The following is a 12,303-nucleotide window of genomic DNA, read 5'->3' as shown; positions in this document are numbered from 1 at the left end:
CATCAGTTTAGGAAGCTGAGGAGACGCACACAAATACATGCATTTAGAGGATTACCAGCGTTTCTATAAGCTCTGCTTCTTGCTGACACAAGTCATGTAAGAGAAGGGAAAAATGTATCATTTCCCACACGGACCTAGGGGGCTCAAGCATTGCCTGTGTGGCTTTGCTCCCCGAGGCTGTAGACATCAGAGACACAATGGTTTTCCAGGGAAGACCCCCGACCCTCACCTCCCCTCGGCATTTCCCCGGGGTCCCCTCCCCCACTCAGCCAAAGTCCATCTGGCTCTCCATCTCTCCAGAAACAGAGAGAGGGGTTTCTTCAGGTGCCAAGTTTCCAGAGGGATATGCTGACTCTGTCTCCTTAGCCATGTCATGACAGACCCCGGAATGTGACCTGACTGGTCAGTGGTATTTATTAAGCACTTACCATATGCAGAGCACTAATCTAAGCACTTGGGAGAGTACAGTACAACAGATTTGGTAGACATGTTCCCTGCCCACAAGGAGCTTACTGTCTTCATCTCTTGAGGACCAAAACAGAACTATTTTTAGACCAGCCTTTCCTCCTTCAGGTGGTTGCTTGGGGAACTGTCTCCAGCTATGTCTCTTCACTGAGGTGGGGGATCTGACACTTATTTAGCATTAGAGGGATGTTTGGGGTTGATGCCCAGTCTTTTTTGAATAATTAAGGTACCTCAAGTGCTCCCTATCTGTGCCAAGCACCATGCTAAGTGCCAAGATGGATATAAATTTGTTAGATTGAACACAATCCCTGTCCCACACAGAGCTCACAGTCTAAGAGAGATGGAAAGCAGGAATCTTCTCACCACCATTTTGCTAATGAGGAAATGGAGGCCCAGAGACATTGTGACAGACTGAAGGTCACACAAAGCCCCCTTTTCCTTTTCTTCAACTCCCTTCTGTGTCACCCTGACTTGTTTCCTTTATTCACCTCCCCCTCCTAGTCCCACAGCCCTTATGTCCACATCTGTCACTTATTTATTTATATTAATGTCTGTCTCCCCCTCTAGAATGTATGCTTCTTGTGGGCAGGGAATGTGTCTTTCATAGTGTTATATTGTACTCTCCCAAGAGTTTATTACAGTGCTCTGCACACAGTTAAGTGCTCAATAAATGTGACTGACTGACTGATAGACTGACTGTACTAGGCCTAGTGACACAGGCTGGGACCACCATCGAGGAGATGAAAACGTACTGAAACAGGGAGGGAAAATACAGTATAGGGAGGAAACTGTATGGAAACTCACTAAAATAATATCAATTGATTTCATATTAATGTCTGTCTCCCCTTCTAGACTGTAAACTCATTATGGGACGGAAATGTGTCAGATAATTCTCTTGTACTGTATTCTCCCAAGCACTTAGTACAGTGCTCTGCACAAAGTACGCACTCAATAAATGCAATTGATTGATTGAGAGCGCCTTGGAACTGGTTGAGGAACCATGTCAGGGATACATAGCAGAGTCCACAGACCTAATCTGAGCCCAGAGGAACTGGAATCTATTCCTGGCTCTACTACTTTGATGCTGTGTGATCTTGGGCAAGTCATTTAACTTTGTTGGGCCTCAATTTCCTCAAGAGGGTCACACTCTAGAGGGGAGGAAGAACATACGTAATCCCCGTCTTGCAGATGAGGAAACTGAGGCCCAGAAAAATTAGGTGACTTGCCCAAGGTCACCCAGCTGTCAAGTGGCAGAGCTAGAATTAGAGTCCAGGTCCTCGGACACCCAGTAGTTTGACTTTAAAGGAGTGAAGGGTCAGGTCTGGGCTATAGTAGGAGATTAGTGAACAAAGCAAGGAGGGGGCAAGGTGATTGAGGTCCTGGGGAATGGGGATAAAATCATGCTTTTTATGGTATGTTTTAAGCACTGTACTAAGCACTGAGGTAGGTACAAGTTAATCAGGTTGGACACAATCCCTGCCCCATATAGGACTCACAGTCTTAATACACTTTTTACAGATGAGGTAACTGAGCCACAGAGAAGTGAAGCAACTTGCCCAATGGCACACAGCAGACAAGTGGCGGAGGCAGGATTAGAACCCAGGTCCTTCTGACTTCCAGGCCCATACTCTATCCACTAGGCTACATTGCTTCTGTTGAGGAGCGGGGCTCTGACCTTTCTGTCTCTGAAATGGACAAGATTGAAAACCTCTCTGAGTGGGGAAGAATCCAGTGGCTTTTCAAATCTTACCAAAAATTGAGGTTCATTTAGTTGAGCTTGCAAGTCCAAGGGGTCTGTGCTTCTTTCTGAGTCAGCCTCCCCATTCCGAGTTCTTGGCAAAGGGACCCAAGTGGTAGAGACATCCTTCTGGAAGATTAGACCTAATTGGACTTGGTCTGAATCGTTGAAAAGAAAAAGCCTCAATCTTCAACTCTGCCAGTCAGCAAGAGAAGCGTCTGATGAGAGAGTTCTCTTCTGGAGAGCTGATGTTATCCAGACATATTATTATTCATCAGGTAAAATTACAGCTGGATTTCAGGGAGCTTGAAGCAGTGTGGCCTAGTGGACAGAGCCTTGACCTGGGAGTCCAAGGACCTGGGTTCTAATCCAGACTCCTCCACCTGGCTGCTGTGTGACGGTGGGCAAGCCATTTTGCTTCTCTTTGCCTCAGTTTTCTCATCTGTAAAATGATTCGATACTTGTTCTTCCTCTTACTTAGACAAAGAGCCTTATGTGGGGTGGGGACTACATCCAACCTGGTGATAAAGTATCTACCCCGGGGCTTAATACAGTGCTTAGCACAGAGTAAGAGCTTAAGAAATGCCAGTAGATACTATTTTTGGCTGGGGTAAGATGCTGCCTGCAGAGCAAATCAGTTTTCTTTACATTTATGAATTTAGATTGGGTGATGGTTACAAAGAGTGCCTTGGCCCTCTAAAGGGAAATTCAGTCCCTTACTGTCCCAAAGCCAGTCCTCAGACCTGAAACCTGGTTACTCATGCATTTTACCAAGGTCTTGTGGCATCCAAATTGGGCAGGGCATGAGCATACCTTGTTAAGCGCTTACTATATGCCAGGCACTGTTGTAAGCATTGGGGTAGATACAAGCCAATCAGATTGGGCACAGTTCATAGAGTTGGGTCAGACAGCCCAGCCCAAGCAAGATTCATTCCTGACTGGTCCCTGCAACTTTTCCTTTACCCCAACTCCTTTCCCCTTTCTTCCTTCTCTTCCTCTTCATCGCAGAATTCACAAGTTGTCAGAGTCCAGAGAGGAGAATACCACCCTGTCTCCCAGCAATATGGTTGCCCTTGTTTTCAAAAGCTTGGCCATCCCCACCCCCAGCAACATGATCATCTACCCCTCTAGGAACATGGCTGAACCCGTGCCACTGAAATAAGGTCAACCATAGCCCCAGTAACATGGTGGCTCCCACCCTCCAAGCAACATTGGCACCCCCATCCCCAACAACATGGCCACACTCATCCCCCAGCAACCCAGACTGCCCTCATCTCCCCAGCAACATAGCCGCCTCCACACCCAACTGCCCCACCTCCATCTCTGGCAACATGACCTACTCCATGCCACCCATATCTCTGGCAACATGGGCACCCACCCCCCAGCAACATAGCCTTCCACACTCCCAGCAACATGGCCACCCAATCTTCCAGCAATATGGATGGTGAGGGAGCCAGGAGAAATGATGGTGGAAGGTTATCTTTCCCTAGTCCTTCCTGGAACTCCACGGGACACCTCTGGCCCCAAGTCTGGGCCCCAACACAGGATCCTCCCTTCCCAGCTCTTCCCAAGACCAACTAGGTCAGAGCAGGGGGAAGCCATATCTGGCTGCTTCACAAGGACTTCTCTGCAGGAGAACAAACTGCTACTTTATTTTTGAAAGGCTCATTTGAGCAGGCAGTGAGGGTGGGAGGTGGGGAGGAGGAAATATTTGCTTGAAGGTGCCACATTTTTCATCGCTGAAGAATCTGGTGAAAACCTGATTCCCTTACACTTTGCGGCCAGTCTCCCCCACCATCGGAATTTTGGAACCAACTTTCTGGGGTCTGTGACTCACAGCCCCTGAGGAAATTCAGCCACCTTCTCTTGGGACCTTTTGGGTTTAGTGTTTGAGGGCCCTGGCAGGGAGGATAGCAGCTCTGTCCTAAGCAGACGTGACAAGGAACCGGCCTGAAGACAAACTACTATATAAGGATTGAGGGCAGAGGCTGCGGGAAGAGGGAGTCATGCCAATTCTCCCTGAGCAATTTAGCCGCTCTCTGTGGTGAACTTGACATTTTTTTACGAACGTCAATGGTTACCCCATTACGAAGAGGAGGGTTTGGGGCCTGAAATCCGAAGCGCAGCAGAGGATCCATGCAGATCACTGGCCAGATTGAGGCCCTTTCTGAAATGTGTCGGAGAGCTGCCCGCTTCCCAAATTTGTTTTGTAGTATTTGTTGAGGACTCACTGTGTCAGGCACTGTACTAAGCACTGGGGTAGGTACAAGCTAATCAGGTTGGACAAGTTCCCTGTCCTACATGGGGCTCATAGTTCTTAATCCTCATTTTGCAGATGAGTTAACTGAGGTCTAAAGAAGTGAAGTTACTTGCGCAAGGTCATACGGCAGGTATACGGTGGAGCCAGGGTTAGAATCCAGGTCTTTCTGACTCCCAGGCCCGAGCTCTAACCACTAGGCCACGCTGCTGCTATGCTTCTATCTGATATGAAGGGGGAGGGAGTTCTAGGGGTGAGGGAAGGGTAGTTTAAGGAAGCCCTGTCATCCAGTCTCATTCAGGACAGTTCTGTTTTCAGCAGGTGTATCCCCTGAGTGGTATGGAAACAGAGACCCAGATGATGTCACGTGCATCTCAGTGTCTGGGCTCTCAGGGTGCCATTGGCAACTGCTCTGAAAGTACCAAGGGGCCAGAAGACCCTTGGTCTTGTGTATTTCAAACCGTGGAGTTGGGAGAAGAGGATTTGGGGTGGGTTCTGGTTTTTTTTTCATGGTTTTTGTTAAGCTCTTACTATGGGTCAGGCACTGTACTAAGCACCGGGCCATCTTGTCTTATGCCATCGAGTCGTTTCCGACCTGTAGAGACACCACAGACACATCTCTCCCAGAACGCCCCGCTCTCCATCTGCAATCATTCTGGTAGTGTATCCGTAGAGTTTTCTTCGATGCATGTTAATCAGGTTGACCACAGTCCCTATCCCATATGGGGCTCCCAGTCCAAGTAGAAGTGAGAACAGAAGAACTGAGGTAAAGGAAGTTAAGTGTCTTGCCCAAGGTCATACAACAAGGAATTAGCAGAGCTGGGATTAGAACCCAGGTCTTCTGACTCTCCGGCTTCTGCTCTTTCCATAGGCCCTGTGCTTCTCACTGCAAGCACTCAACAAACACCCTAAGAAGGAGAAAAATTATGATTTGGAATTTCAACTATCTCCTCTTTAAAGGCAGGGAGAGCTGGGGGTTGGTGGATTTGAAAGGGAAGGGAGGTTTTTTTTGTTTGTTTCTAGTGATATTTGTTAAGTGTTTACTATGTGTCTAACACTGTTCTAAACACTAGGGAAGGTACAAGTCAATTAGGTCTGACACAGTCTTTGTCCCATACGGGGCCTCACAGTAGGAAGGAGAAAATGTATCCCCATTTTACAGTTGAAGAAACTGAGTCCCAGAGAATTGAAATGACTTGCCCAAGGTCACGCAGCACACAATTGGCAGAGCCAACGTTAGAACCCAGGTCCTTCTGACTCCCAGGCCTGTGCTCATTATGCTAGGCCACACTGCTTCTCATGCTGCTTCTGAGCAGGGTGGTGAGCCATAGTTGAGAATGAGGCAGAGTAAGAGCCCGCCCGCCCTCTTCCAATCAATCAATCATTTGATGCTATTTATTGAGTGCTTACTGTGTGCAGAGCACTCTAATAAGAGCTTGAGAAAGTAAAACAGAACAATATAATAGACACATTCCCTGCCCACAGTGAGCATCCACTTTCCAGCGGGTGAGACAACCTTTTCCAGACACAGCGAAATACTCCGTGCCAGCTCCAGCGAAAGTTCTGGAGAGATGCCAATCACATCTTTGATCCTCCCAATTGCCACCTACTGTACTTCCCAGCCAGGGCACCATCTGCCTGGAAAACAGGAGGCTCGGGCCCCATCCACATTACTGTTAAGAGGAAAAGTCAGGGTGACCCAACCGGGCACCTGAGAGTCACATGCTCTGTTTTTAAACTGAAAAGAATGCCGGAGCCTTTCGCTGCATAAACAGCCATAAAAATAAGTAGCCAAAATGGCCAACGTCTAGACAAGCACATTTTATAGGCCCAGTTAATTGGGCGACTCGCGGCAGGTCAAAAATTAGGGGAATGTAATAGGTGGATATATTTAGATCCTCGTCATTATCCGGCTCTGTGGGGACCCTTTCTCCTGCTGATTTTGCAGGAGCTTAATTTCAGACAGCCTTCTGTGGAGCATAGAAGCCTTTATTGTTTCCTGGTGGTTGTGGAGCCCGAGGAGCCCCTGTGTTCTACTTGCCCCCGCTCTTCGGAGCTTTCTTGAAGGCACCTCTCCTCTGAAAGGCCTCCCCTGACTAAGCCCTCCTTTCACTTTCTTCCTCTCACTTCTGTGTCACCCTGACTTGCTCCCTTTATTCATCTCCCCCTCCCATCCCCACAACACTTATGCCCATATCTGTAATTTATTTATATTAATGTCTGTCTGTCCCTCTAGACAGTGAGCTCACTGTGGGCAGGGAATGTGTGTGTTCTGTTGTACTCTCCCAAGTGCTTAGTATAGTACTCTGCACATAGCGTTCAATACAATGGACTGACTTTTGTCACTGGAAGGAGGTTAGAAAGCTTTGCCTAAGACCCACTGAGGTCTTCTCATATAATAATAGTAATAATAATAATGATGGTATTTGTTAAGCACTTACTATGTGCGAAGCACTGTTCTAAGCCCTGGGGGTTGTCCCACGTGGGGCTCACGGTCTCAATCCCCATTTTACAGATGAGGTAACTGAGGCCTAGAGAAGTTGTGACTTGCCCAAAGTCACACTGCTGACAAGTGGCGGAGTCGGTATTAGAACCTATGACCTCTGACTCCCAAGCCCAGGCTCTTTCCACTGAGCCACGCTGCTTCTCCATAGCCACACTGCTTCTTCAACAGATGATCACTCCTCCCACCTTCAAAACCTTTTTGAAGGCACATATAATAATAATAAATTATTGTTATTCATAAAAATAAATACAATTGATTAGTTGGGTCTTATCCTGGCTCTGCCACTTGTCTGCTGTGTGACCTTGGGCAAGTCACTTCATTTCTCTATGCCTCAGTGAACTCATCTGTAAAATGGAGATTAAGACAGTGAGCCCCATGTGGGACACAGACTCTGTACAGTTTGATTAATTCTAGTACTAAGAACAGTGCCTGGCACAGAGTAAGTGCATAACAAATACCATAAAAAAGTTACTCTCCTTAGGCCTCTCCTGCCTTCTCTCTGCTCCACTTTCCCTCCCAACAGGGTCTCCACCTGTTCCAAGATCAGTCCCTCAAGTTGCCGAAAGCCAGAACCTATTACTACTAGACTGTAAGCAAGTTATGGGCAGGGAACATGTCTGCTAGTTCTGTTGTATTGAATTCTCCCAAGTGCTAAGTACAGTGCTCAGCGCATAATAAGCACTTAAAAAATACCATTGATAGGTTGACTGATTTTTTCTTTTTTTGCTACCTAGGCTGGTGGTGGGAGCCCCCTATGAAACCAGTGGGCACCAGAGGACCGGAGATGTTTACAAATGCCCAGTGATCCAAGGCAACTGCACAAAGCTGAACTTAGGTACTTGGGCTGCTGCCCTGGCTGGCTCTCCGGGAGGGCACAGGGTGGGCAGATAATTGTTAAGCACTTACTATGTACCAAGCAACATTCTAAGCACTGTGGTAAATGCAAATTAATCAGATAGGACACAGTCCCTATCCTACATGGGGTTCCCAATCAGGGGGAGGGGGAACCGGTATTCGACTCCCATTTTCAGGTGAGGAAACTGAGGCACTGAGAAGTCAAGTGACTGGCTCCCTCTAGATAGTAAGCCCCATCTAGACTCTTAGGTTTATTTTGTGCAGGGAATGTGTCTGGTAATTCTGTTGTACCATACCCTCTCAAGCACCTAGCACAGTGCTCAGCACATAGTAAGCACTCAATAAATTGCCTTGATTGATTGGATTAGAAGATAGGCTCTCTGGCCGTTTGTCCTGGGCTCTTTCCAGGGGAGCACACTCCTTCTCTAGGCCTTAAAGGTACCAAGCGGTGGGCAAAAAAAAAAAAAGCATCTTAATATCAATGGAAATGATAGTCTCCCAGTCTCACTTAAATGCGGCTTGAAATCTGGTCAGGCTAATAGTTATTGTTCATATAAGTGAAACTTTGCTCTGCCTGATATGGCCTGGAGTGAGACTTGTCCCTCGGTGACAGGAGACAAAAGGTTCCGTTTGTCATTCATGGCTGAGGTTATTATTTGGGGCTTTAATGAGCACTCACTGTACCAAATACTTTTCGGAATTCTGGAAACTCTTTGTTTACAGCCCATGTTCTCCTGAAATAGTCATCCACGGTTATGGTCATTACTTAGTGCATTGGGCCTATGAGACTTGGCTGGGGTTTCGTTCATGTGGAGTGAGAAAGTTTCCAAGGTGAGGGAAGCATTTCTTCATCAATAATCAGTCCTGTGTTTTCGCAACAGAAAATTTGAGGACCGCCAGCTAGCCCTTCTGAGGGCTTTGCTCTGGATGATCAGCATGGAGTATGTTGGCAATTCAGAGTGTAGAAGTTCACTTAAGTCCTTGCAGTGCTCTGTGGATTTACTAAGAAGGGAGGAGGCAATTCTGTCCTCTGGACTGTAAGTTCATTATGGCCAGGGAATGTGTCTGCCAATTCTGTTGCATTGGACCCTCCCAAGAACTTAGTTCAGTGCCCTGCACATAGTAAATGCTAAATTAATTTGATTGATTGGTTGATTTTTGTATTGTACTTTCCCAGAAGGTTAGTTCAGTGCTCTGGCACTCAATAAATGACACTGATTGATTGTTTGACGGAAGAAAGTTGCACCCTTTACCTGAGCTGCAGGCTTTTATAAGAATAGCAATAGTAATTTTTAAGCGCTTACTACATGCCAGACATGAAACTGGGGTAGATACAAGTTAATCAGTCCCTGTCCCACTTGGGGCTCACAGTCTAAGTGGGAGGGAGGATATATATTTATCCCTTTTTTATAGATGAGGAAACTGAGGCACAGAGCTGTTAATCGATTTGCCCAAGGTCACATAGCAGGCAAATGGCAGAGCCAGAATGAGAACACAGATACTCTGACTCCCATACCTCCTCTGATGGACAGGAAAGTGTTTGCCGACTCCCCTCCCTCAACAGCGGCATGGTGGGGTGCGGAGCGGTGGGTGGGGGGAAATCATTCGACCCTGGCAGATTTCCACCAGTCCCAGGATTATCTGTCTCATCCCAACCATCCCACCCTGTCCTTCCATCCCAGCTGACCGTGAGACTCCACTTTCCACAACTCCATCCTCCAGCCCCCGGAACTGGAGAGAGGAAGTCGAGAGAAGCAGCACTGAGGGATTAGGAAATTCTTGGGTTTCTAGAACAGCTTTATTATGCTCTCTAGATCTTCCCCCATCGATCCTTACACCAAATGCCGGATGGGATCGGGCCCTGCGTTTCACCAGGAAACTGGTGGGCTTCCCCCAATCCCTCCATGGGACCCAGAGAAAGGAAGCTGGAGGAGAAGAATGCTATCAAAGGAATGCCCTCAGTATATATGGAGCCAAACTGACAGTCAGCCCATGTCACACGGGGTGGCTTCAAACAATTGTCATTCAGTGCTGCTGAGGTCACGAGTTCAGGTCAAAGCCAGGGCTGATGACAACAGTTATTTTTTTTTATGGTATTTGTTAAGTGGATGAGGTTTGGTTTTTTGGGGGGTGGAGGGTTATGGTACTTGTTATGCCCCTTCTTAGGGTCGCACCTGGAGAGTTTCCAGGACTCTACCAGTCTCAGCTACAGGAGGGATAGTCAAGCAGAGGCCTACCCATTCCATTCCTAGCTTGTCAAGTAGATAGCGAGGGAAAGACAACCTGCTACAAGTCAAAACTCACCCATGCTGGGCATCAGCGGCATAGAAGAGAGTTGAGGGCAGAGACGAGTTTACCGTGCAGAAGGCGGCAATGGTAAACTAATTCCGGATTTTTACCAAGAAACCTCTGTGGATACACTACTAGAATGATTGCAGATGGGGACCCAGGTGTTCTGGGAGAGATGTGTCTGTGATGTCTCTATGGGTCAGAAACGACTTGACGGCATAAGACAAGACTTGTTATGTGCATACTATTTGTCAGGCACTGAAGTAAGCACTGGGGTTAGATACAAGATATTCAGATAGGACACAGTCCCTGTCTACATGGGACTCACAATTTTAATCCCCATTTTCCAGTTGAGGGAACCGAGGTACAGAGCAGTGATGCAACTTGCCCAAGGTCACACAGCAGAGAAGTAGTGGAGCTGGAATTAGAAGCCAAGTCCTTCGGACTCCCAGGACTATGCTTTAGCCACTAGGACATGCTGCTTCTCCATTATCTTATCTTCTGATTTTAGGAAGGCTGTCTGGAGTTGGGATTCAAGGATTGTTCCTGGAATGATTGTGATAGGAATGCAGAAATATGGAGCAGGGAATCATGGATAAGAAGATGGTTCTAGATTGCCCAGGGTTGCTCCTATTTTGGATGGCAGGAATCAAATTTGGAGGGTCATTTCTGGTCACTGTTGAAGCAGCGAGCTTGAGGGTGGGTCACAGGACCTGGGTTCTAGTCCTGACTCTGATACTTGCCTGCTTTGTGACCTCAGGCAATTCACTTCACTTCTCTGTGCCTTCATTCCTCCTCCTTCCAACTTAGACCATGAGTCCCCTGAGGGACAGGGAGTGTGTCCAACCTATCTTATTTCTTAGATAGATAGAACTTAGAACGGTGCTTCTCATAAAGTAAGTACTTAACAAAGACTATAATTATTATTATTGTTAAAAATGGTCCCACAAAACAGGCAAAGTGCAAAATATTACACCTCTCATATCTGCGTAGACAGTCACAAGTGAGGCATTTTGCCAAATCCAAGCTATTCAGTAGTCCTTGTAAAACATTGGCACCTATCTGGAAGGGTTGAAAGCTTGAAAAAGAGGTGGGTCAGATCTGTGGGAAGCAGCGTGGCCTAGTAGATAGAGCACAGGTCTGAAAGTCAGAAGGACCTGGGTTCTAATTCCAGCTCCACCACTTGTCTGCTATGTGGCCTTGGACCAATCACTTCACTTCTCTGGGCCTCATCTGTAAAATGGGGATTGAGACTGTGAACCCCGTCTGAGACAAGGATTGTGTCCAACCTGATTTGATTGTATCCATCCTAGTGCTTAGTACAGTGCCTGGCATATAGTAAGTGCTTAACAAATCCCATTATTATTATTATTATTGTTGTTATTATTATTATTATTATTATTATTATTATTATGTTCCACCAACCCTCAGAGTCTCTATAGAAGACAGGAACTGAATTAGGCCAGACCCTGACTCTTCCTCTTCCTGCTCTCCCAAGCAATTAGTGCACTGCTCTGAACACAGAAAATGTTGATTAAATGCCATAAATTAATTGATTACTTGATTCCCCCAAAGGGAAAAGGGGAGGTGGTAGTCACACATTCTCATTTCGCTTCTCAGTAGGTGCCACAATTATTATTTTCATCACTACTATCATCATCATCATTATTATTATTACCCAGCACTTAGAACAGTGCTTGGCACATAGTAAGCGCTTAACAAATACCAACATTATTATTATTATCATCAGTCAGCCAATCACTATTATTTACTGAGTGTTTACTGTGTGCAGAGCACTGTACTAAGCATTTGGGAGAGTACAATATACCAGAGTTGGTTGATACGTTCCCAGACTACAACAATCTAATAGTCTAGAGGGGGATTATTATCTATTATTATCTATGATCAATGATGTTATTATCAGCAGCTCTGGTGAAAAATTTGGTAGGAGAGATGGTTGAGTTTATTGGTGAATGAGAGTTTGGATTATCCGTGGATTTCGATTATCCCCTTTCAATTACCCCTTCCCTCCACAGACCACCAGGCATTTGTTGGATGGAGGTTCAAAGGTAGGAGGGCAGAATTTGGTCCATCCTTATAATAATAATAGCAATAGTAATAATGGTATTTGTTAAGCGTTTACTATGTGGAGGCACTGTACTAAGCACTGGGGAGGATACAGGTTAATTGAGT

At 46.4% G+C, this 12,303-nt stretch overlaps 1 protein-coding gene and 1 non-coding gene across 2 annotated transcripts in view; both read left to right on the top strand.

Moving 5' to 3' along the window:
- Positions 1–12,303, top strand: part of ITGA11 (integrin subunit alpha 11) — a 139,680-nt gene that overhangs the window by 58,900 nt on the left and 68,477 nt on the right. The window contains exon 3 of the mRNA XM_038767246.1: positions 7,701–7,801. Coding sequence (XP_038623174.1) covers positions 7,701–7,801 — 101 coding nt within the window. The remainder of the gene's footprint in view (positions 1–7,700; positions 7,802–12,303) is intronic.
- Positions 9,978–10,115, top strand: LOC119946263. Its single transcript, XR_005456369.1, has one exon. It is a non-coding gene; the product is annotated as a small nucleolar RNA SNORA7 (small nucleolar RNA).

This window comes from Tachyglossus aculeatus, chromosome 26, assembly GCF_015852505.1.
Source record: "Tachyglossus aculeatus isolate mTacAcu1 chromosome 26, mTacAcu1.pri, whole genome shotgun sequence".
Lineage (NCBI taxonomy): Eukaryota > Metazoa > Chordata > Mammalia > Monotremata > Tachyglossidae > Tachyglossus > Tachyglossus aculeatus.
The sequence above is the reverse complement of the archived record's forward strand: the minus strand, read 5'-3'. Positions and strand labels throughout refer to the sequence as shown.